Source organism: Phocoena sinus, chromosome 18, assembly GCF_008692025.1.
Source record: "Phocoena sinus isolate mPhoSin1 chromosome 18, mPhoSin1.pri, whole genome shotgun sequence".
NCBI classification, from domain to species: domain Eukaryota; kingdom Metazoa; phylum Chordata; class Mammalia; order Artiodactyla; family Phocoenidae; genus Phocoena; species Phocoena sinus.
In genome coordinates, this window is record NC_045780.1 from 21,473,922 (window position 1) to 21,499,445 (window position 25,524).

At 43.7% G+C, this 25,524-nt stretch overlaps 1 protein-coding gene across 3 annotated transcripts in view; it reads right to left on the reverse strand.

The window, feature by feature from the left end:
• SLC25A30 (solute carrier family 25 member 30) overlaps nt 1–22,256 on the reverse strand; it is a 30,768-nt gene extending 8,512 nt beyond the window's left edge. For 2 of the 3 annotated variants that reach the window (XM_032610738.1, XM_032610736.1), the window contains exons 1-7: nt 22,130–22,256; nt 10,236–10,357; nt 8,563–8,710; nt 4,385–4,479; nt 3,375–3,460; nt 1,498–1,593; nt 686–810 (exon numbers count right to left, since the gene is read on the reverse strand). In XM_032610738.1, coding sequence (XP_032466629.1) covers nt 686–810; nt 1,498–1,593; nt 3,375–3,460; nt 4,385–4,479; nt 8,563–8,710; nt 10,236–10,299 — 614 coding nt within the window. In that variant the 5' untranslated portion in view covers nt 10,300–10,357; nt 22,130–22,256. The remainder of the gene's footprint in view (nt 1–685; nt 811–1,497; nt 1,594–3,374; nt 3,461–4,384; nt 4,480–8,562; nt 8,711–10,235; nt 10,358–22,129) is intronic. The other variant, XM_032610739.1, reaches the window with a different exon arrangement.
• Between the last annotated feature and the right edge of the window lie 3,268 nt (nt 22,257–25,524).

The following is a 25,524-nucleotide window of genomic DNA, read 5'->3' on the forward strand; positions in this document are numbered from 1 at the left end:
CAAACGTCATAGAAACAGAGTCAAAAAGTGGTTGCCAGAGCTTGGGGTTGGGAAGAACTTGGTAAAAGCGTACAAAAACTTCAGTTATGAGATGAATACGGTCTGAGGATCTAATGTATAGCACGGTGATTATGGTTGACCACACAGTATTATATATAATTTAAATTTGCTACGAGAGTAGAATTTAAATGTTTTCACACAGACGTAAAATGATGGAGGTGTTAATTAACTCGATGAGGGTAATCATTTCAGAACGCACACGTGTATCTAACCATATTGTGCACTTTAAGTATCTTACAATTCTACTTGCCAATTATACCTCAATAAAGCCGAAAAATAAAAAAATATAAAAATAAAAAGCAAGCAAGAGAATGCCAAGCCTGATCGTAGCTGTATAATAAAGCACGTGTAATATACTTTTGTAGACATATTTGCATATGCATAGAAAACACCTGAAGGTACATAATCAAACAGTTAACAATGGCTACCTACGTAAAGGGGTAAGGACATACTTTTTCCTGGTTTACTTCCGTATCATAATTTTTCAAATATGAGAATATAATACTTTTATAATAAACTTTCTTTAAAATGTCTATAAAAAAAAAGTCTATAAATTTGCAGCAAAGTTCTACCCTAAGCTCATGCATATCTAAAATATTAATTTTTTTAAAATCCATAAACATACAGGAAATGGGTATACACAGTGTCTCCCATCAAGCCCGAGAGAATCAGATGCTTCTTGGTGAGGTCGTAGACCGGCAGCTCCACACCAACAACAATAGCGGCCCTCTGAGCAGTAAGGGACACGCCCTGGGTAAAAATATCAATAATATCAAGTCAGATATGGCTCCCCTACAAACTATGGCCAATTTTTACATTTTCCTGCTGGTAGGTAGAAATGTAGAGTGAAAGAGTAGAAAAATGTGGACGGTAAGAAGTCAGAAGCCCAAAGTCTAATTCTGATTCTGGCACTAACTGTACAACTTTGACCAGGACGAGTCACCTCTCAGAGCTTCCGGTTTCCTTGTATGTATGGAGAGGATCGGACTGGATGACCTTTAGGGTCTAATCTATGAGATGACAGTCCCTAGAATACTAGGAAATAGCATTCCATACCAGCGCTTGCCTAACAGTCTTCACTTAAGAGCCATGAAACCATACAGATCAAAAAATCCAATGTAACTATAACCTCTTCTCCATAAGAACTTAGGGGGAAAAAAAGCAAACAAAACAAGTTTTCAACCCTCACAGAATTTCTTATATACGAATTTTTCAAAAGGTACTTTAAAATCACGACATACTCCTTATGTAAAATCATGACATTTTCACTTTTACAAATTAAGGAAATTAAGGAAGAAGATCTCTTCAAGGGCAGATGTCATCCTTCTTCCTTTACTCCATTATACCATTTGGATTAAATAAAATAATAAAAATAGGAAAATAAATTTTTTTAAAATGGGAAGAACTAAGTCAGTTGGGTCTGTTTCTGAAGCTTACCTTCCAAAGTCCTCTTGTTCCCTCTTGCTGGTAAATGTGAATGAAGTTGCCTATCATTCCTCCTTGAAGGGAGCTATTTTGTGCTTGCATCCGAATCTAGAAATTAAAGACTAACGTGAGAAAGAAACTAGCATGTTTCTCCACAAATGCAGACTTAAAAAAAAAAAAATTATTCAATTTGTTGTTTAGTAATCATTAAAAGAAAAAAACTGTAATATAAATAATACTACAATGCTAGTTTAAATTTATCAGGATTGGTTCTTAGGCACTTTAGAATCAACAAAAAGCATCTAGTAGAATCCAGTCTTGCATGCAGTAGCTCGTTAAGTATCAAAAAGAAATTTTTTTTGAATAGTCTTTTAAAAAGGAAAGAAAATGGCATATCTCCCTCCAGGTTACTAAATAGGAAAGAGAGAATATCATGGTTAATTCTAAAGATTTAACATAATTTATGAGTAACCAGTGTACCTGGCAGCACCAAGCACTGGCAAGCACATTTCTTAAATTAGTTACTCCAAGCCCTATTATTTCCAACCAGCCAAACCCTAAGGTACACAGACGGGCTGGCCAAAGGATGGCCGTGTGATGTCCATCACTCTGTTACACGGGAACTTACAAGTGAACTTTACAACCGCCATGGAATTCACATGACCAATATTCCAACATAAAAATAATGTTTGATGTAGCTCTGCATTTTTAAGAGTAAAAAGGGATTTCTCACTAAGAAACTGGTACCTTATTTTGGTTTAGGGAGCACATGCATTACCCTCTAATTCTACAGGGAACTGTTACTGCCAGGCTAACATGAGAAAACAAAATGCAGGAACCGCCTTTCCACAGCCCTGATATAGCTTTAAGAGGTTAACAGGAGTGCGGATATTCTTCTCCAGCAATTCTACCCCAGCACAGGGTAAACTCAGGGCAAAAGCGCCTGGTCCTTCTATTCACACCGCGTGTAACTGTAGTGCACCCAACACCCTGCTGCATGCAATGTTGATGTTGTCGGAATCTCCTGTTAGATTGAAAGCTGAAGGCGGGGGTCCTTGCCTGACTCATTTTTGGATTCTAAGCATATAGTACACCAACTGGTGCAAGGTAGAAGCACGGTGAATGCTGCTTAAATAATGGGGGAAAGAAAAAGAATGAGGGAAGGAAAGGAATATCTTCAGAGGGTGTGACCAATAACTCACAACTAATTTTGATTTTCTTTAATTAGTTAGTCCCTTGCCTTATTACAAAAAGGATTTAAGGAGGCTGTATCCCTGGTATTGTTGATAAGGTCATCTAATGCGTTATGTCTAATTGTAGTTATGTAAATATTTTCATTACTATTTCCTGAAATCAAATTAGTGGAAAACGTAACGCCTTCAGAAACGGTCATCAACAAGCTGCCTAGACTGCTGTAAAACTTGCAGTCCATCTGTTTTATTTATTTTTTACTTTTTGGCTGCGTTGTGTGGCTTTCGAGATCTTAGTTCCCCGACCAGGGACTGAACCCACACCCTCAGCAGTGAAAGCGCCAAGTCCTAACCACTGGACCAACGGGCAATTCCCAACAGCCCATCTATTTTAATGAAACAATAAAAACAAGGGAGATTTTCAATGAAAAATGAAATTCAAATGCATCTAAGCCTAATTTTCTTTTTCTGGTTAATCACCAAAACCTCCAAAGTCTCCAAAAATGGGCCCTACTTGTGAGCTTATCTGTATCACTGGGAAATCCACCTAGTGTATGTTTCTGAGTCTTCATGGCACTAAAACTGTAAAGATTCACACATACATAGTATATGTTATATTCACAGATTTTCATTATCTGAACGTTGATTGCAATAAGAAAATGCAGAGTGCGCCTGTAAGACATAGATAGCACTGCTTACTTTCAAAACATCAGTTGGATTAGCAATGGTTGAGGATATGACTCCAGAGAGAATTCCGCAGACCACATTTATCAGAAGGGTCTCATCTGCAAACAAAGACATATTATTTGATTCTTCATACATACAGGGCTCTTCATATGAGTAACTCATGTATAGGTGTAATTCACTTACACATCACTTGTTCATTTAAGAGACTAAAGAAATACATGCTCAATAAATCAAGTAATTTTCAAAGGATTAGGGATTTTGCTGGCTGAAGGGATTTTGCTTAGCAAAATTTCTTGATACCTAAAAAGGAATGTGAATTATCACGCAAGAGTAACCATGTGAATCATCATGGAAGTGAACCATAATTCACATTTGTGTGTAAGTGCAGACCACTGTAATTAAGATGAGGTCGTACACCAACTGGTAGGAGAATAAAAGATGCCCTCCTATGAGATAAGGTGGAGATAAAATTTTAAAGCACATCATACATATTTAATTTGAAATATACTGAAGCACTTTTAAAACACCTTTGCTCCTGGCTCACTGCTCTCATAGAACAGTGACTAGTGCTTATCTCTTTGTAAAAAAGACAGAAACTTCTAGGGATTAAAGCAAAGTCGAATAATCCAACCAGCAAGAGAATATCAGAACTCAGAGTTCTTAATACCAAGAAAAAAATGCAGTCACTGCTTTCCTGAAAAATAGGTGATAATTCCTATGATGGTAGAGAATTTTAAGTGGGCTAGAACTACAACAACATACCCTCTAGTCTGGACATTGCAGAAACAAGGACAACTCATAAAGATGTTTGTAAGATAGCTCTGTTGCCCCCCTAAATTCAGCTGATATCCGACTTGCTTATTTATATAAGCAAGTACAATTCATTTAGATTTTACACCCAACCCAAAGTTCTCCTCCACAGTAGTAAAGACACAAATAAGAAAATCGATCCCAAACCACTTGAACAAAAAGACAAACAACCCACCTCCTGTCCGTAAGTGGAAAAAGAATTCCCCACTCACCTTCTGGGCTCTCGACAAATAACCGCTTCAAGCTCTGGTAGGTGCCTATCTTGATGGTGCCATAGGAAGCCTGGCGCAACATCGCAGGAGCAATCCTGCCAAACCAACGGACAAAGGGACAAACAAAATTCTAAAAAACCACTTAAAATCCTCTAGAAGACACACATAGGAGAAGTAATCACGTATCTGCCTTCCACAATCAAACTACACTAAGACAGATTTCTTAAGAGTTTAAAATCCAGCAAAAATATAGGTGGAGGACTTCCCTGGTTGTCCAGCAGTAAAGGATCCGCCTTACAATGCAGGGGACGTGGGTTCAATCCCTGGCCAGGGAACTAAGATCTCACAGGCTGTGGGGCAACTAAGCTCACGCACCTCAACTAGAGCCCTAGTGCCACAACTACTGAGCTCTTGCGCCTCAACTAGAGCCCGTGTGCTGCAAACTACAGAGCTCACGTGCCCTGGAGCCTACACACTGTAACTAGAGAGAAGCCCGTGCGCCACAACGAAAGATCCAGCATGCCTCAACGAAGATCCTGCATGCTGCAACTAAGACCCGACGCAGCCAAAAATAAACAAACTAAATAATAAATAGGGACTTCCCTGGTGGCGCAGTGGTTAAGAATCCGCCTGCCAATGCAGGGGACATGGGTTCAAGCCCTAGTCCGGAAAGATCCCACATGCCACGGAGCAACTAAGCCCATGCGCCACAACTACTGAGCCTGTGCTCTAGAGCCCACGAGCCACAACTACTGAAGCCAGCGTGCCTAGAGCCCGTGCTCTGCAACAAGAAGCCACCGGGGCTTCCCTGGTGGCGCAGTGATTGAGAGTCCGCCTGCCGATGCAGGGGACACGGGTTCGTGCCCCGGTCCGGGAAGATCCCACATGCCACGGAGCGGCTGGGCCCGTGAGCCGTGACCGCTGAGCCTACGCGTCCGGAGCCTGGAGAGGCCACAACAGTGAGACGCCCGCGTACCGCAAAAAAAAAAAAAAAAAAAAAAAAGAAGCCCGCGCACTGCAATGAAGAGTAGCCCCAGCTTGCTGCAACTAGAGAGAGCCCACGCACAGCAACAAAGACCCAACACAGCCAAAAATAAATAAAAATTAAATTAAAAAAAATAAGTAGTTAATTTAAAAATATTTTAAGAAAAAAGTTTTAAAAAGTTTTTTTATCAAGGTGGGTTCTGGGACTTCCCTGGTGGCACAGTGGATGGGAGTCGGCCTGCCAATGCAGGTGACATGGGTTCGATTCCTAGTCCGGAAGGATCCCACGTGCCACGGAGCGGCTGGGCCTGTGAGCCACGACTGCTGAGCTTGCGCTCTGGAGCCCGGGGGCTGCAGCTGCTGAGCCTGTGTGCCACGGCTGCTGAGGCCCGCGCACCTGGAGCCCGTGCTCCGCGGCAGGAGAGGCCACCGCAATGAGAAGCCCACGCACTGCAATGAAGAGTAGCCCCGGCTCGCCACAACTAGAGAAAGCCCACACACAACCAAAAATAAATAAATAAAAATTAAAAAAAAAAAAAAAAAAAAGGTGGGTTCTTGGGAATTCCCTGGCAGTCCAGTGGTTAGGACTAGGCGCTCTTTCAATGCCAAGGGCCCAGGTTCAATCCCTGGTCGGGGAACTAAGCTCCCACAAGCCACACAGTGGAACAAAAAATAAAATATATGTATATGTGTGTGTGTGTGTGTGTGTGGTGTGCGTGTATATGGGTTCAGTTAAATGTGTGCAAGTTATTAGTTCCCTAAGTGATAGCTCAGCCTCTCGTATTTATCCTCAATGAAAACACACGGAGTTCTATTTGCCCATTCACATTATAATGGAAGGGCTTTCCTTTCTCAGGACAAAGCACCTGGTGAAATCTGGCCCCTGTAAGCATCCTCCAGGGTTGCTCGAGCTCATCTCCCACCTCCCTGGGGGCCCTGTTCCACTTATTCCCTCTCCCTCCTCCAGGACCCTCCCCACCCCAAAACCACCCTGTGGCATTCATACTCGCAGGCTCTCCTGCCACACTTCCCACCTCCTTCTCAGACTGCAGTGCGGCTTCCTTCCACCCTCTTCATCAATAGCCCCCTCACCAAAAGGGGCCCAAGGGACATCTCTGTAGCTAAATTAAATGATGCTTTTCAATCAGCATCTTATAAAGCCTCTCTGTCTTTCCAGTATTTGCTATGGTCCACTCTTTGTCCTGCGTGCAGCCGTCTCCTCCCTGAGCTGCCATAACTTCACTCTCTCCAATTCCTCTTCTTTCTCTGTACATTCTACCTCTGTCCTCTGAGGGGCCCAGGAGTTCTGTCCTTCCTCTCTTCTCTCACGGCTCCACACACTCCCCAGATGAGCTCATCTACTCGCATGGCTTCAACTGTCCAAAGAGTGATGACTCCTAAATTCATGTTTCCAACACTGATCCCAAGAAGCATTTCCAGCTGCTTCCCAGATTTTTCAATTCACATGTCCTACACCTACCACCAGAGCAAGTGTCTCACCCAACTAATTATCCTCCCTCTCCAAACAATCCGCTCTCCTCTTCTGTGTCCTAGACCAAGAAATGGCACCTCCATCTGCACACTGGCCAGAACCAGAAAGAGACACTAGCCCGTCTCCTCCATGCCCACCACCCCTCATGTATGAGGTCGTACACTATGTCGATCCTCTGCCCTAAACAGCCTGCCTTCTTTCTCTCCATCCCCAAGACAATTCCTCAGGTCAGATCCTTGTCTCTGCTTCCTATGTGCTAGCCTGCTTCCACTGTCACTGTCTCTCTTTCTCCCAATGGCAGGCGGGAATTTTTTACAACGGAAACCTGATCATGTCAGTCCCTCTACTTAAAACCCTTCAGTGGCTTCTGTCTGCCACAGGTATAGTAAACTCACACATTTACAGGTACCGGGCAGATGCTATGAGAGCGTGAAGCGGGCTGAGTCTAATTGCACACCTAAGCTATGTAAGTGCCAGAGGTTTGGTAAACCAGAGAAAGCATCCTTAACACCAGTTACTATTATCCTAAGTGACCCAATGTGGGCCCAGATGTTAGCTTTCTTGAGAAGATCGAATGGTTTTTATGTTCAACTTCTCGCATTTAAAAGACTGGCTCGACTGAAAGACAAAAACCTTTGGGGACCCGTGGGTGGGAGGGCTGTGAGACATCAGTTTGGGATCTGGACCTGGTCCTTCAAGATCAGATCCAGGGCCTCTTAGTCTGGGATTGATGCCCTGCCTCAACCAGAGTCTAGTACTCGGCAGACGCCACTGTAATCCCATTTGCACATCTGCAGTCCCCACTCAACCACAGTTCCTTCAGGGCAGGGGGCTGCTGCCGATTCCCATGTGTCCACCCAGATCCAGTCTCGCCCCTCTCCGTGCTGCTCTGTGCCGAGGCTGGCGCCATGGATGGACACCACCCCGGCTCCCCTGCCAGCTGATTCCAGCCAGTAGAAGATGGGAGAGAGGGAGGGAGGGAGGGAGGGAGGGAGAGAGGGGGAAGAAGTGGAGGTATTTCTTCCTCTCCCTGGGCACTAGCAAGGCATCTCTCAACAACTCCTGTTGGGTCCTTCAAGGCTCCAGCCCTAGTAGGCTCTGCTAACATCATTCCTGTCCTTGTCTCTCTGGTCCTAGGGTTGGTAACAATTTCTCATTTTGCTAGTTTCTAGGTACCTCAAAATCCTTTATTCGCTCCCTTAACCCTTAAGTAGCCCTTTCATTAATCTCCCTTCATTTAAACCACCCGAACACATTGTTTCCTGCAGGGCCTCTGACTGACATAGGCAGGACCCCGCCTTACTCACTTTCCTATCCAGTGCCTGCAGTACACTGGTCGTTTAAATGTTGGATTAAAGAAAAGCTGTTCACTGCAACTCTACCTATGGAGAATATCATATCATTTTCATTATAGCAAAAACCTCAGTAATTCAGAATAACCCAGGGGAAGGGCTATTAAAACAAATGTAATTTTTGTATTATTATCTGTATTTGAATATAATGAAAAACAGTTTCACCACAACACTCGCTACATTAAAACACATATATAGAAAATAAAGTTGAAATAAAAAAAAAAATCACGATTGCTACTTGCTCTTGAATACACCCCAAACTTGTATTTTTTTCTCTATGAAGTCTTAGTGTGAAGTCTGTTCATTTGAAAGCTCAACACTGAAATATAAACACACGAAGGTCTACTTACCCTGAATACAGCGCTTTTAGGCCTTCCTCTCTGCCTATCCTCACTAACGCATGCAACGTTCCTCGATATCTGATTTCTTTAAAGTTTGCATCATTCTTCTGACCTTGAATCTGGAGCCGTGTCTTGGTTAAATCAATTGGAAAAGTACCTTAAAATTTTTAAGAAGGAAATGTTCCACTTAATAAAAAGAAATTTCACTAAACAAAGGATACACAGGGATACATTACTGAGGAAACATTCAGGCTATAACGTAAACTAAGAAACAGAAATAAGAAATGGCAGATACTCTGCAATCTTCCTATTTAAAAAAAAAAATTAGGAACCAAAAGATTTTTTTAAATCTTTTTAAAAATGCATAACTGTGTTTTCTGTACGTTTTTATTTATGTCCCATCTTATTCTACCTAGGATTTGAGGAGGCTGCACTGCTATCAAAAGTAGGTACGTGGAATGATTTACACAAACAGGAAATCCACTTTCAAATATAAGTTACTGGGAAGTCCCTGGCAGTCCTGTGGTTAGGACTCGGCACTTTCACTGCTGGGGCCTGGGTTCAACCCCTTGTTGGGGAACTTAGATCCCGCAGGCCGCGCAGTGCAGCCAAGAAATAATAATAATAATAATAAAATAAAAATAAAATGTAAGTTACTATTTTTCACACATGTGAAGGTGATACGGGTTCAACATGAACGGAGATAAATGCGTTTTCTAAAGGAATTTCTCACCTGTGTGTTGCAGCCTAAAAGTGACTCTGTTAATGTAGGTAAAAACGTTTAATGTAGTACCTAAGAGATAGTCCATCCAAACATATAAACCCATACACAGTAACCTTGAGTCACTGTGTCGATGAATCCACATGGGGAGCCTAAGCCAGTGGTCGGTGGTTAATGTACCTCAACCCCTCAGCCCAGGTTCCCCACTGGCTCCTCAGTGGGCAGCCTCTGTCCCAGGACAGCAGCGATTCAGCCCAGCACCTGCACTTGGCAGCATCTCGATCAACATGTGTTTTGTTTTGGTTTTGGCCACGCCACACAGCTCGTGGGATCTTAGTTCCCCCAACCAGGGATTGAACCCGGGCCCTGGGGCAGTGAAAGTGCAGAGTCCTAACCACCGATGCCCGGGAATTCCCATCAATCAACATGCGCTGAATGAATGATCCGGGGAATAAACAAAGTAACAAATAGGATCTGACTGGAGCTGAGCGGATGAGGAAGTCACCAGCAGGACATGAACAACAGGCATGATTAGAACATGATGACACGATGACAGTCACTCGCCTCCGGCTCAGGAAGGCCCTGGGGCTCCCTAAACCTCTTTTAAAGCCAAATGTGTTAACAGTGATGAAGCGGGGAAAAGGACAAGGAGAACGGGGACAGATGGCATCCAACAATGGACTCCATGAAACTTCCGTTTGAGCAACAGGTCCAACTGTCTCCCCACTGAACTTTCAACCCTAAACTGCTAATAAGCAGCCAAAGTCACTATTTTGTCTTAAAAGTATCACAAAGCAAGAAAGAAATTGTGAATCCTGAGATTCAGTGTTTCATAAGCTCACATTCTGTGCCTGAACTACACTCACACCATAAGTCTTATGACACCCAACGATCACACCCATAAGTCTCAGCCTCATCACGTACAGCAGGCAGCTGACCGGCCTCGTCCTGGGCTCCTTACCGCACTCCGCTGTGATGGAGGCCAGGCCTCCGTACACGAAGGGCTTCCAGTTCAGGGCTGACATGCTCACCGCTGTCCCTTCTCCTTTGTTCACAGACGCATAGCCTCCAACAGGGTTTTTCCTGGACACAAAAGTAAGGTGTTTCAATGCTGTAACTTCTCACACAGACAGTTTCTTCTTTTTTTTTTTTTTTTTTTTTCCTTTTCTGGTACGCGGGCCTCTCACTGCTGTGGCCTCTCCCGTTGCGGAGCACAGGCTCCGGACGCGCAGGCGCAGCGACCAATGGCTCACGGGCCCAGCCGCTCCACGGCATGTGGGATCTTCCCCGGACCGGGGCACGAACCCGTGTACCCTGCATTGGCAGGCGGACTCTCAACCACTGCGCCACCAGGGAAGCCCCAGGCAGTTTCTTTAAGCTCGTGTTTCAGGAGTGAGCACTACCAGATGCTACCCCTGAACCCTGCCCCCACCCACACATGCACGGTTCCCAAGATGATCCTCACCTTATAAAGGAAAGCACCCCTATTTCCTAAACCCAAATCACTCGATCAGTTGCCTTAATTCTAACACAGGCCTTAAATAAGCCAATATATTGATATCTTGATATGCGTTGATTAGTGTAGTACAATGGAGGTGATTTTCTGGGTAGTCCATGTTATCTTAAATCTGTTCTTCACTTAATAAATATCTGCTATTTGCTTGCCACTGTCTTAGTGAGTCCCTCCCAGGAGGTACTGGAGTCTTTCAGATACACAGAAGCAGAAAAATGTTGCAACCCAGTGTCACCAGCTAAATGATAATTACTTAAATGATCAAAATGAACCTGTAGTTTATAAATGTTAGCTCTCTTCTCTTACTCACGTTATGTTACTAGCTGTGAGGTGGCCCGGGATGAAGGAACGAGGCAGACTATGGAGTCAGAGCCTCATCACCCCCTTCCTAGTAAACTTCCTGTTAACCTCTAGGTTTTTAAATTCTCCATCATCATCATCATAGTTGAAGCAGCCAATACAACCAATTAGGGGTAGAGTCCGCACCTTTACTCATGCCTACTGTGGAAATTAAATACAAAAAAGACACTCACGGGAGGTGGAGTCAAGATAGTGGTGTGAGAAGACGCAGAGTTAGCGTCTCCCCACAATTAGTGCGCCTGCCTGGAGACTCTGACGCTCAAGGAGACGGGAGAGACCCCAAAGTGAACCAGGATGTAGGGGGACTGAGGGGAGAGAAAGAGCGGAGGCCAGACAAGATCGGCGCCCCTGAGGCCAGCTCAGGAGAGGCAGGCAGGAGGGACTCTCCTGGAGCAGTGGGAGAGGAGTGGAGGGCGATTGCCCTGCCCACTCAGGCCCCCTGCTGAGCTCCCAGGCCGGTATCCCCCCACCAAACCCCATCCAGGCCACGTGGGTCCTGGGGGCACAGGAGGGAGGCTGGGGAGATCAGGAGAGGCCGGCTGAAGAGGCCATGCAAGAGAAGCGAGAGGAGTGGAGGGTGCTTGCCCCAGCCACTCGGGCCTGGGGAGCCTGCGGGGCTCCCAGGTGAGGTCCCCTGCCCTCTGAGACCAGGGCTGGGGGGCACGCCTAGGCCCCTTCTGTTCCTCACAGCCCCCCTTTTCCAGTCCTGTGCGTCCTGAGCATTGGCCCCGCCCAAACCTCGCCCTTGCTTAGGCCCCGCCTCCACAGCCAAGGACTTCCCCCACACTTGCTTTTTTTCTTTTCCCTCCTCCTCTTTATTTATTATTATGGTAAAGATGCACCTTCAGGTTGTTGATTCATCTATATTTTTATTTTTATATTCTTCCTAACATGTCTATTAGTTTCCTAGTCGAATTTTATTTTTTACTTTGGTTTTTTTTTTTTTTTTGCCACCCCAGGCGGCTTGCGGGACCCTCGTTCACGAGCCCAGAGTTGGGTGGAAGCTCCTGCGGTGGGAGGTCCAAGTCTGAACCACTGGACTAACAGAGAACCTCATACCCCAGGGAATAGTCATCGGAGTGAGGTCTCACGGAGTTCCTCATCTCAGCACCAAGACCCAGCTCTACCCAACAGCCTACAAACCCTAGTGTTGGAAGCCTCAGGCCAAACAACCAGTAAGACAGGAACACAATCCCACTCATAAAAAAAAAGAGACGGCAAAAAAATATATCACAGATGAAGAAGCAAGGTAAAAACCTACAAGACCAAATAAATGCAGAGGAAATAGGCAATCTACCTGAAAAAGAATTCAGAGTAATGAGAGTAAAGATGATCCAGAATCTCAGAAATAGAATGGAGGCACGGATGAGAAAATACAAGAAAGTTTAACAAAGATCTAGAAGAACTGAAGAACAAACAAACAGAGATGAACAACACAATAACTGAAGTGAAAAATACACTAGAAGGAACCAATAACAGAATAACTGAGGCAGAACGAATAAGTGAGCTGGAAGACAAAACGGTGGAAATAACTGCCAAGGAGCAGAATAAAGAAAATAGGATGAAAAGGACGGAAGACAATCTCAGAGATCTCTGGGACAACACTAAACGCACCAACGTTGGAATATAGGGGTCCCAGAAGAAGAAGAGAAAAAGAAAGGATCTGAGAAATATTTGAAGAGATATAGTCGAAAACTTCCCTAACATGGGAAAGGAAATAGTCACCCAAGTCCTGGAAGCACAGAGAGTCCCATATAGGATAAACCCTAGGAAAAACACACCAAGACACATATTAATCAAACTAACAAAAATTAAATTCAAAGAAAAAATATTAAAAGCAACAAGGGAAAAACAAAAAATAACATACAAAGGAATCCCCATAAGGTTATCAGCTGATTTTTCAGAGGAAACTCTGCAGGCGAGAAGGGAGTGGCAGGATATACTTAAAGTGATGAAAGAGAAAAACCTACAACAAAGATTACTCTACCCATCAAGGATCTCATTCAGATTCAATAAAGAAGTCAAAAGCTTTTCAGACAAGCAAAAGCTAAGAGAATTCAGCACCACCAAACCAGCTTTACAACAAATGCTAAAGAAACTTCTCTAAGCGGGGGAAACATAAGAGAAGAAAAAGACACACAAAACCAAACCCAAAACAATTAAGAAAATGGTAATAGGAACAAACATATTGATAATAACCTTGAATGTAAATGGATTAAATGTCCCAAAAGACACAGACTGACTGGATGAATACAGAAACAAGACCCGGAAAATTTAAGAAAACTGAAATTGTATCAAGCATCTTTTCTGACCACAATGGCTATGAGACTGGAAATCAATTACAGGAAAAAAAACTGTAAAAACCACAAATACATGGAGGCTAAACAATGTGCTATTAAATAATCGAGAGATCAGTGAAGGAAATCAAGGAAATAAAAAAAATACATAGAAACACATGACAACGAAAACATGACAACCCAAAAACCTATGGGACACAGCAAAAAGCAGTTCTAAGAGGGAAGTTTATAGCAATTCAATCTCACCTCAAGAAACAAGAAAAATCTCAAATAAACATCTAACCCTACACTTAAAGCAACTAGAGAGAAACAAGAAAAGGGCTTCCCTGGGGGCGCAAGTGGTTGAGAGTCCGCCTGCCGATGCAGGGGACACGGGTTCGTGCCCCGGTCCGGGAAGATCCCACATGCCGCGGAACGGCTGGGCCCGTGAGCCATGGCTGCTGAGGCCTGCGCGTCCGGAGCTGTGCTCCGCAACGGGAGAGGCTACAACAGTCGAGAGGCCCACGTACCGCAAAAAAAAAAAAAAAAAAAGAGAGAAACAAGAAAAAAGAAACCCAAAGTCAGTAGAAGGAAAGAAATCATAAAGGTCAGAGCAGAAATAAATGAACAGAAACAAGAAAAAAGCGAAGATCAATAAAACTAAAAGCTGGTTCTTGAGAGGATAAACAAAATTGATAAACCCTTAGCCAGACTCATCAAGAAAAAAAGGGAGAGGACACAAATCAATAAAATTACAAATGAAAAAGGAGAAATCACAACTGACACACAGAAATACAAAGCATCCTAAGAGACTACTACAAACAACTATATGCCAATAAAATGGACAACCACGAAGAAATGGACAAATTCTTGGAAAGGTACAATTTTTCCAGGACTGAACCAGAAAGAATTAGAAAATATAAACAGACCTATCACAAGTAATGAAATTGAAACCATAATTAAAAATCTTCCAACAAACAACCCCAGGACCAGACGGCTTCACAGGCGAATTCTATCAAACATTTAGAGAAGAGCTAACACTGATCCTTCTCAAACTCCTCCAAAAATTGCAGAGGGAGAAACACTCCCAAATTCATTCTACGAAGCCACCATCACCCTGATACCAAAACCAGAAAAGGATATCACAAAAAAAGAAAACTACAGACCATATCACTGATGACATAGATGCAAAATCCTCAACAAAATACTAGCAAACAGATTCCAACAGCACATGAAAAGGATCATACACCATGATCAAGTGGGATTTATCCCAGGGATGCAAGGATTCTTCAAAATACACACATCAATGTGATACACTACATTAACAAATTAAGGAATAAAAACATATGCTCTCAATAGATGCAGAAAAAGCTTCTGACAAAATTCAACACACATTTATGATAAAAACTCTCAAGAAAATGGGCACAGAGAGAAACTACCTCAACATAATAAAGGCCATATATGACACATCCACAGCAAGCATCATACTCAATGGTGAAAAACTGAAAGCATTTCCTCTAAGATCAGGAACAAGACAAGGATGTCCACTCTCACCACTATTATTCAACATAGTTTTGGAAGTCCTAGCCACGGCAATCAGAGAAGAAAAAGAAATAAAAAGAATACAAATTGGAAAGGAAGAAGTAAAACTGTCACTGCTTGCTGATGACATGATACTATACATAGAAAATCCTAAGGTGCTACCAGAAAACTACTAGAACTAATCAATGGATTTGGTAAGGTTGCAGGAAACAAAATTAATGCACTGAAATCTCTGGCATTCCCACACACCAACAGCAAAAACTCAGGAAGAGAAATTAAGGAAACACTCACATTTACCACTGCAACAAAAAGAATAAATACCTAGGAATAAACCTGCCTAAGGAGGCGAAAGAGTTGTACTCAGAAACTATAAAACACTGATGAAAGAAATGAAAGATGACATAAACAGATGGAGAAATATACCATGTTCTTGGATTGGAAGAATCAATATTATAGAAAATGACTATAACTACCCAAAGCAATCTACAGATTCATTGCAAATCCCTATCAAACTACCAATGGCATTTTTCACAGAATTAGAACAAAAAATTTTACATTCATATGGAACACAAAAGACCCGAATAGACAAAGCAATCTTGAGAAAGAAAAATGGAGTTGGAGGAATCAGTCTCCCCAACTTCAAACTATACCACAAAGCTACAGTAAATCAAGACAGTATGGTACTGGCACAAAAACAGAAATATAGATCAACGGTACAAGATAGAATGCCCAGAGATAAATCCACGCACATAGGGGAACCTAATTTACAACAAAGGAGGGCAAGAACATACAATGGAGAAAAGACAGACTCTTCAATAAATGGTGCTGGGAAAACTGGACAGCTACATGTAAAGAATGATATTAGAACACTACCTAACACCATACACAAAAATAAACTCCAAATGGATTAAAGACTTAAATTAAGACCAGACACTATAAAACTCTTAAGAGTAAAACATAGGAAAAACACTCTTTGACATAAGCCACAGCAAGATCTTTTTTGACCCACCTCCTAGAGTAACGGAAATAAAAACAAAAATAAACAAAAGGGACTTAATTAAACTTAAAAGCTTTTGCACAGCAAAGGAAACCATAAACAAGACAAAAAGACAACCCTCAAAATGGGAGAAAGTATTTGCAAATGAAACAACAAATGATTAATCTCCAAAATACACAAACAGCTCATAGAGCTCAATATCAAAAAAACAAACAATCCAGTTAAAAAATGGGCGGAAGACCTAAATAGACATTTCACCAAGGAAGGCATACAGATGGCCAAGAGGCACATGAAAAGATGCTCAACATCACTAATTATTAAAGAAGTGCAAGTCAAAACTACAATTAGTTATCACCTCACACCAGTCGGAATAGCCATTATCAAAAAATCTAGAAACAATAAATGCTGGAAAGAGTGTGGTGAAAAGGGAGCCCTCCTGCACTGTTGGTGGGAATGTAAATTGATACAACCACTATGGAAAACAGTGCGGAGGTTCCTTAAAAAACTAAAAATAGAACTACCATATGACACAGCAATCCCACCACTGGCCATATACCCTGAGAAAATCGTAATTCAAAAGGAGTCATGTACCACAATGTTCATTGCAGCACTATTTACAACAGCCAGGACATGGAACAAACCTAAATGTCCATCGACAGATGAATGGATAAAGATGTGGCACATATATACAATGGAGTGTTACTCAGCCATAAAAAGAAACAAAATTGAGTTATTTGTAGTGAGGTGGATGGACCTAGAGTCTGTCATACAGAGTGAAGTAAGTCAGAAAGAGAAAAACAAATACCATATGCTGACATATAATATGGAATCTAAAAAAAAAAAAATGGTACTGATGACCTAGTTGCAGGGCAGGAATAAAGAGGTAGACATAGAGAATGGACATGAGGACACGGGGTGGGAGGGCGAAGCTGGGGCGAAGTGAGAGTAGCATCGACATATATACACTACGGAATGTAAAATAGTTGGCTGGTGGGAAGCAGCAGCACAGCACAGGAAGATCAGCTCAGTGCCTTGCAAGGACCTGGAGGGGTGGGATAGAGAGGGTGGGAGGGAGGCTCAAGAGGGAAGGGATATGGGGACATGTGTATGCATATGGCTGATGGGCTTTGTTGTCCAACAGAAACTAACACGATATTGTGAAGCAATTATACTCCAATAAAGATCTATTAAAAAAAAAAGACACAAATGTTGCCTCCATCCTCCTTTCCTTGTATAGGTCCTCACTGTGACATATATGCACGCACCTGCCACAGCCAGGCCCCCCACATTCATTCCGTGTTCTGCAGTTTTATGCGATTTCCGTCGGCAGATCTGGCCTTGCGCCAATTAACAGGAGACACATGGAAATTAGCACACTTCTCTGTATATACTATCAACTCTAATTCTTGTCAGTTTAAAATAAAATCCTAATTTACTATAGTCATTGGCAAGCAATATGCCCAATGTTTTTACTTTGCACGTTTGGGAGTGTTCCCAAGTCTGTATTTCCCAGGAGACCTACCACAAGTCACCACTGCCAAGAACGTCACTTCACAAGATGGCCAAGGGGCTTCCTTACACCAAGAGAAAACAAAGGAACTCAAAAAGGACCCTAACAGACATACAGATACCTGTTCCTCATCTACAGACATTAACCAAATTCAGAGTGGTTACAGATGACTAAGGTAGAAGGCTCCCTGAGCATGGAACTTAAAAAATCATCATGTTTTATGTATTTCAGTACCAAAGAACAAGTCCTGTTCCCCAAAACTCATCTCACTATTAGCCTTGAAAAAGTTTAATATCTGTACTTAATTCTTAGCCTTACTAAATTCACAACTAAGGGAACGATTAACACTATAAGTTACAGACTATAAAACACATTAATAATAAATCCAATAATTCATTACTGTCCTCAACCCATTCTTGGGTTTTGCCGAGTCCAAGTTAAAAAGCAAAACAGGGCTTCCCTGGTGGCGCAGTGGTTGGGAGTCTGCCTGCCGATGCCGGGGACACGGGTTTGTGCCCCGGTCCGGAAGATCCCACATGCCGCGGAGCCGCTGGGCCCGTGAGCCATGGCCGCTGAGCCTGCGCGTCCGGAGCCTGTGCTCCGCAATGGGAGAGGCCACAACAGTGAGAGGTCCGCGCACCGCAAAAAAAAAAAGCAAAATAACTACATAACGTTAGCGTCTGGACGCACTGTAACTTGCCGTTACAAAAGTGTTCAACATAAGTGACTTCAGTGGATTCCCCCTCAAGTTTGGGATAGGACAGAAAAAGAGACAAGGAAACCCAGTTTCAGGAAGGCAACTTGTCCAAGGCCACATGGCTGATGGGGCAGAAGTGGACCTCCAACCCCCAAATGCTTTGATCCCAAGTTTAGTGTTCTTTCTGCTACCACCTGAGGCTGTACATGATCAAAAAGGAGTGATGGCATTTTAATTAAGGAGAAAATATTACCAAGCACCTTGGAAAAGGTACTACTGATAAGATGTACCTTAGAAACAATGAAAATGTGCTTTAAGAGAAAAGTCTTAAGAGAAAAATATATATTCAGAAGGTAGTCAATCTAAACAGTTATAATTAATTTTTCCAATACACAGTATACAAAGATAGTATTCGTATTTTTTCCCAAAGTTTTTTTACTGAGGTGAATTCACGTACTGCAAAATAAACCAGGGAAGTCCCTGGCAGTCCAGTGGTTAGGACTGGGCACTTTCACTCACCGGGCCAGGGTTCAATCCCTGGTCCCCAGGTCGAGGAACTAAGATCTCACAAGCCGCGTGGTACAGGCAAAAACAAACAAACAAAAATAAAATAAACCATGTTAGCAAATAATTCAGTGGCACTTAGTACATTCTAATTTTGTACAACCGCCAACTCTAGCTAGCCCCAAAATATTCCATCACCCCAAAAGGAAACCATTAAGCAGTTCCTCTCCATTCCCCCTCCCCCTAGCCTCTATGATTCTTATTTTCTTGGCTGTGATACTATACATGCATCAAGCATCTCTGTGGAACACAGGACTCCTTATTAGCAGTTCCTAACCTGGCTGAGGAGCTTCTTAAAAGTAGACACACAGGGCCCCGGCCACTGAATGAGGGAAATCCCAAGCATCAATGAGTCAAATAAATGATGGCCTTGGAATACGTATCACTTAAAATTAGGTAGTGTTGACATTATAGCCGGTTCTTCTTGGCATTCATCTTATTTAGTAGAGATTTTTTTTCCTACAGTGTATACATAAATGTATATGTACAAAATAGACATACACACACAAGATATCCTCTAAAATGTCAGCAAAAACGTTATTCGGAATGTGATTACAACTTCTGATCTCTAATTAGAAACAAAACATTTTTTAGAAACTATGTCGTCGGGGGGCTTCCCTGGTGGGGCAGTGGTTAAGAATCCGCCTGCCAGTGCAGGGGACACAGGTTCGAGCCCTGGTCCGGGAAGATCCCACATGCCGCGGAGCGACTAAGCCCATACACCACAACTACTGAGCCTGCGCTCTAGAGCCCGCAAGCCACAACTACTGAGCCCGTGAGCCTAGAGCCTGCGCTCCGCAACAAGACAAGCCACCGCAATGAGAAGCCCACGTACCGCAACGGAGACCCAACGCAGCGAAAAATAAATTTATTTTTAAAAAAAACAAACTATATTGTCATGTGACTTCATGCCATCTCACCCATTAACTTTCTGATTTCCTGCCAATACTTTTGCCAGTTTAAGTTTAATGAGATCTGGCTACTTTTTCTTCTGTTGGTTTTGATATTAAATTTTTAGTTAGTTATAATATTAAAACCCAGAGGTTCTGGGTTTTATGCAACTACTCAAGTAGAGCTCGACCTTGTTGTGGAATTGCCTCCCAGGGTTTTGAATCACATGGGATGAAGCACACACCCATTAGTTCCTATTCAGATATTACCCCACAATAACTTATCTTCCACAAACAAGGGTCCCCCCTCCAGTATCCCTGGTTAAACTGTAAGAAAGTACAGTCTATTCACTACAATGTTTAAAAGTTAACTAAGACGAGGGTAAATTAACTTTGGGGCTCTTCTCTTTTCCTTTCCCAAAGCTAGGCCTAGCTTCCTGAGCAGTTAAGACTACCGTGCCTTCCCAGGTTACTGTTTGCAGAGTCAAATAAAGAATAAGTAAGCTGTACTGGCCAGGGCAAGCGGTGAAGGGCTTCAGTTATCTTGGGCTGAATTCTCTGTTCAGTAAACTAAACCACTTCTTTGTTTTTGAGCTCTTTGAGGGGTTCTCCTCACACACATTCCTTAACTTGCTAGCTCAATTTTTGGGAAAAATCCCAACGCTACTCAAGTGTCAAGACTAACAGGCCAACACAGTCAGGGAGATTGATGTGTCCCTTAGCGATCACTAGTGTCTGAGCAGCAGCTCAGCCTGAGACTCAGGGAAGGAAGGGCTTACAACCTGCAAAAGTTCCAGCGTCCGGCACGGAAGTGGCTATTGATCGCTTGCTACTTTGTTCTCCTCTTGGGGCCCTACCTTCTAGCCAAACTAAAACCCAGAGACCACTTCTCTGTGCTGCACTATGAACACAATACTGTCATGATTAATACCTAACATGTCAGGCATTTCACAATTGAGGAAAGACAGCCTGAGAGAGGGAAAGTGACTGTGCCTAGTCACACAGCTATGAAGTACTCAAACTGAGCTCTCCCTGAGGGAAAGCTGATCCTTCCTCTGTGTACTACAAAGCCAAACGCTATTTACCAAAGGCTGTTAAAAATACTGGCGCAAATAATAAGAATACAATAAAAAGCGGTGAGTGGGAGGGTAGTTAATCGACATATTCAAAATACAGGTAGGGTTTTCCTGAGCGGGATGTACAAAAATTTTTATCTATTTAACAACCAAAAAAAGTGTTTTCTGAGCAGAAGTGTCTATACAAATTAAGAACTACAAAGGATTCTCCCTACACCTAAGATATATGCTAAAGTTACATTCCTCTCTACTACATTTTCTATAACAGCATTTATTTTCTCCTTACCTCATCTATACAGCTACAAAGAGAGGGAATTAAAAACAGTAATTGCTGCTGGAACTTCCGAAAGCTTTCCAAGTTTCTCTTATACAATCGATTCTGGCTAAGTTCTTTCTCTTTTACTGTGCTCCCTTTTCAGTCCCCAATCTTAAACCCCAATCCAGTCTCTAAACTTCTGCGCGCTCATAAATCTTTGTTCCTCGCAGGGCTGCCTTTCATGGCTTTTTCCTATTTCTCATTCTTTTTAAAGGTACGGGGCGAAAAATAAGCTCATCAGACTAATGACACGTGCGATTTGAAGGGAATCTTAGAAATGTATCTTATTTCACGTGAATTAACTGAGTCCATGGTCACAGAGCTTGGCAGCAGCAAAGTCAAGAACAGAATTCATGCCTTTCAACTTTCCTCGCCAGAGGAGGCCGAATCTCGACTCTTGCAGGGCAGTTCGACACGTTTTGCTATTCCTGCGCAGGAACAATGCCATTTCAACTGTTTTACACGAAATTACTCACACCTAGAATTACGCTAAAATCCAGAGCTGCATTAACTTTCCGAGCAAATGAATTCAACCGGTCCTTGCTAACGTGAGCCAGCCTGGTGTGTTCCAGGAGCAATTCAAAGTACAGAAAGCCTTTTCCCATAGCAGGCAGCTCACGGATGCCCGGGCTGCACGCTCTTGAATGAACCGCAGGTGTGAGGGATGCAGAGGCAGGAGAAACGCACCTCGGTGGCAAGGGCACACACGCCGAGATGCCAGACGGGCCTCACGCCTGATCTAGGTGACGCTGGAAGAGAAATCACCCCCTACGCCACCGAGTGATGAGGGCCGGGAGCCAGCTCTCCTGCAGAACCGGCCCGGCCGCAGGCAGCTGCAGCCCGAGGAGCAGGGCCCACGCCGGAACCTCGCGCCCCACCGAGCCAGGCCCCGCAAACGAACCGGAGAGCAGAGGTGGCCCCGTAGGGCCGCCGACGCCGGGGCTCTCCGGGACCGCGGCCGACCAGGGGGGGCAGCGCCGCCGCGTTGGGGCCGGGAGTTCCGCGCCAGTGGTTCTGGACACCGGGGGGCAATGGAGGGCGGGCCGGAGTAGGGGCGATCCGGAGCAGGCGCGGAGCGGCCAGCGCGGCCCCAGCCGGGAAGTCAGACACTTACCGGGTGGCGGCTGCCCTGCACCTCCTACTCCCCAGGCGCAGCAGCTGCCGGCTCCAGCGGCCGCACGGGAACTGGAGGAAAGGCTAGGGAGCGGCGGGGGCGGCCCAAGAGCCCGCGCGCAGCCCCGCCCCGCCCTGCGCGGCCCCGCCCGCAGCCTTGGCTCCCATTGGCCGCTCCCGGCACAGGCCACGCCCAGGTCGCGCGCCCGGCAGCCGGCGGAGAGGGGCCGTAGAGGGAGTGGACTGCGGGACTCCGGCTCGCCGCTGGCGGGGGTAGGAGCTGCCCGGACTCGGTGACGCCTCCGACGGCCTCGAGGTCAACTCTGCGGTGAAAGAGAAACTTAAGAGCCACGGAAGAGCCTTCTCAGGGTGCTGATTCTTTTTGTTCACGTGAACCTCCGCAGTCAGAAGGAAGTAAACTTGCACTCCTTTTTTTAAAAAAAAACAGCTTTTTAGTGTGAAAATTTATAAACCGACTGAAGACTTGAACAGTATACCCTGCACTAAATTAAATGCTAACATTTCACAGTATTTGCGTTCTCTCTCATTGTATAGTTTTTTTTTTTTACCCCGAACCATTGGAAAGTTGCAAACAACACTGCTTCACCCCCAAAATACCTCGGCATTAGAACATGCAAGAAATTAAATACCATTTCAGTCAAATCCAATATACTGTCCATATTTAAATTTCCTTTGTTGTCCCTAAAGGTCTCACACACACTTTTTTTTTCCAGTTCGAGATCTACCCAGGATTCGTTGCATTTGATTTCATGCCTCTCTGTACAAACTCCTTTAGTCTACTACCCTAGTACTAGTACTCTCACTTTAAAAAGAATCGTTTGTTAACACAAGTTCGTGGGTGGAGGCACAGCGAGACCAAACAAACTGAAACATCAGAGTTTGGAGCAGAGAAAAGCTTATTGCAAGGAGACAGGCGGCTCACGCCCTAAAAGCAACGAACTCCCCAAAAGGGTTTCAGCAAAGCACTTTTAAAAGCCAGGTGAGAGAGGGGGCGTCGCTGGGAATGTGATTAGCTTGTGCACAGTTCTCTGACTGGCTGACGGTGAGGTAGCAGGGTGGTGTCACAGGGGTCAACAGTATCTGTCCTCAGGCTCCAGGAGGCCTGGGGCTAGTTGCTCACAGAGGTTGTCAAGTAATTAACATCTTCCATTTGTTGGGGGGCGGGGGCGGGAAGGGGTGTTCACTTCTGCAAACAACTCAGGAAGTGTGCATCAAATACTATTATCTAGGTTCTTCAGAGAGGAGCCAGGACAGAGGAGATGGGGGAAGGCCTGTCCCTGGAAGGCCCCATGGGGTCCTGCTCCGTTACACTTTCATTACTTTGACATATTTGAAAAGTCCAGGCCAATTGTAGACTATATCAGTATGGGTTTATTGAACTGTTTCTCCATGGTTAGATTCAAGTCAAACTTTTTAGTAAGAAAAGTCGGAGGTGATGCTATGTACTTCCATCAGCAGGCACAGTATCCTTTTGGCCTATTATCCGTGATGTCAAGCTTGATCACTTGATCAAGGGTGGTCTGGTAGTTCTCTCCACAAAGATCGTCTCTCCCTCTGCAACAGATATCTGCAATGCTAGGCTGAAATCAGATGAGTATTTTCACCCAATAGGGGTAGCAAACACTTAGTGCAAACGTTATAAAATGGAGATTTTCTAATTCTATCATTCCTTCTCCGTTTATTAGCTGGCATTCCTTTCTAAAGAAGAGGACTCCCGACCCCCACTTTCTCCTTTTCTTTTTTGTTTCTCTTCCCCTTCACAATTCCCCTCCCCCACCTTCTTCTGAATAACTGTGAACTCTGGCATTCTTTTAAAATTCAATTTAATTAAATTACTGTAATCAAATACCATTATTATTTGTGGTGCTCAAATTGCCCTTTTGTGAGCCGTGGAAGCCCCCTACCCGGCTCCTTTTTCCTTACATATATCCTATCAGTCTTTCAACATTACCTTGCTTTCTGACCCAGGACCTCCCAAGCTCTCCTTGCATTTTCTCTGCCTTATGCAGAGAAACCTTAGTTCCTTTTAGTAGGAAATGGTACTTGGAAAACTAAATCTGAGTGTTTGCTACTGGGATGTCATTTCTTCTAGGCCCTTTCAGTGGACCAAGTGTATATGTATTCATATAGATATAAAACAGTAAACAGGGCTTCCCTGGTGGCGCAGTGGTTGAGAGTCCGCCTGCCAATGCAGGGGACGAGGGTTCGTGCCCTGGTCCGGGAAGATCCCACATGCTGCGGAGCGGCTGGGCCCGTGAGCCATGGCCGCTGAGCCTGCGCGTCCAGAGCCTGTGCTCCACAACGGGAGAGGCCACAACAGTGAGAGGCCCGCGTACCGCAAAAAGAAAAAAGAAAAAAAAAACAGTAAACAGTATAGTATTTACCCAAATATATTTTAAAATCATGAGTTCATACTGATAACCCCAATTAAAAATTGAACACCGCGAGGTTCATTCTAGTCTTCCTCTTTCCATATTTATATCTTTTTTCTACCACAAAGTAACCCTGGTTACTAACAAAAAGATATGAAATATGATGTCAAAAACAGTAAACATGGCAGGGGTAAAAATGCAGGAAAATGCTGGTTCCCATCAGCATCAATATATTTACTCATTTATTCTATCCTACAATATACACAAAAGAGCTGAGACTTCAGTACTAATACCAGCAGCAAAACTTCTAAGTTCAGGATTTCTTTGCAGTTCTCTTTATCTTTATAAATATGGCCCTTCTCAACGATGTGCAATATATGTGATATATTGTTAGGTTTGTTATTTTTATTTGCATAATTTTAGTTTGCTTTTTTCATCTTTCTTATCTAGTTTTTTTTTTTTTTTTTTTTTTTTTTTTTTGCGGTACGCGGGCCTCTCACTGTTGTGGCCTCTCCCGTTGTGGAGCACAGGCTCCGGACACGCAGGCTCAGCGGCCATGGCTCATGGGCCCAGCCGCTCCGTGGCATGTGGGATCTTCCCAGACTGGGGCACGAACCTGTGTCCCCTGCATCAGCAGGTGGACTCAACCACTGCCCCACCAGGGAAGCCCCTAGTTTTATTTTTTTAATGTATAAAGCATTCACCTGGTTCAAAATCAAATCTTACAAATGTTTTATTCAGAGGAAGCTCTCCCTTCCTGTTTCCTGCACTCTGTTCCCACTCACCTCCTATCACTAACCATTGTCATTAGTTTCTAGTTTATTCTCCCATTCCCCCCCCAAAAATTAAGAATATTTATTTATTTGTTTGGTATCTATTGCTGTATAATTATGCTTTGCAGCTTAAAACAACAAACATTTATTACCTCACAGTTTCTGTGCATCAGAAATCCAAGAAGAGAGTTCCCTGGTGGCGCAGTGGTTAAGAATCCACCTGTCAATGC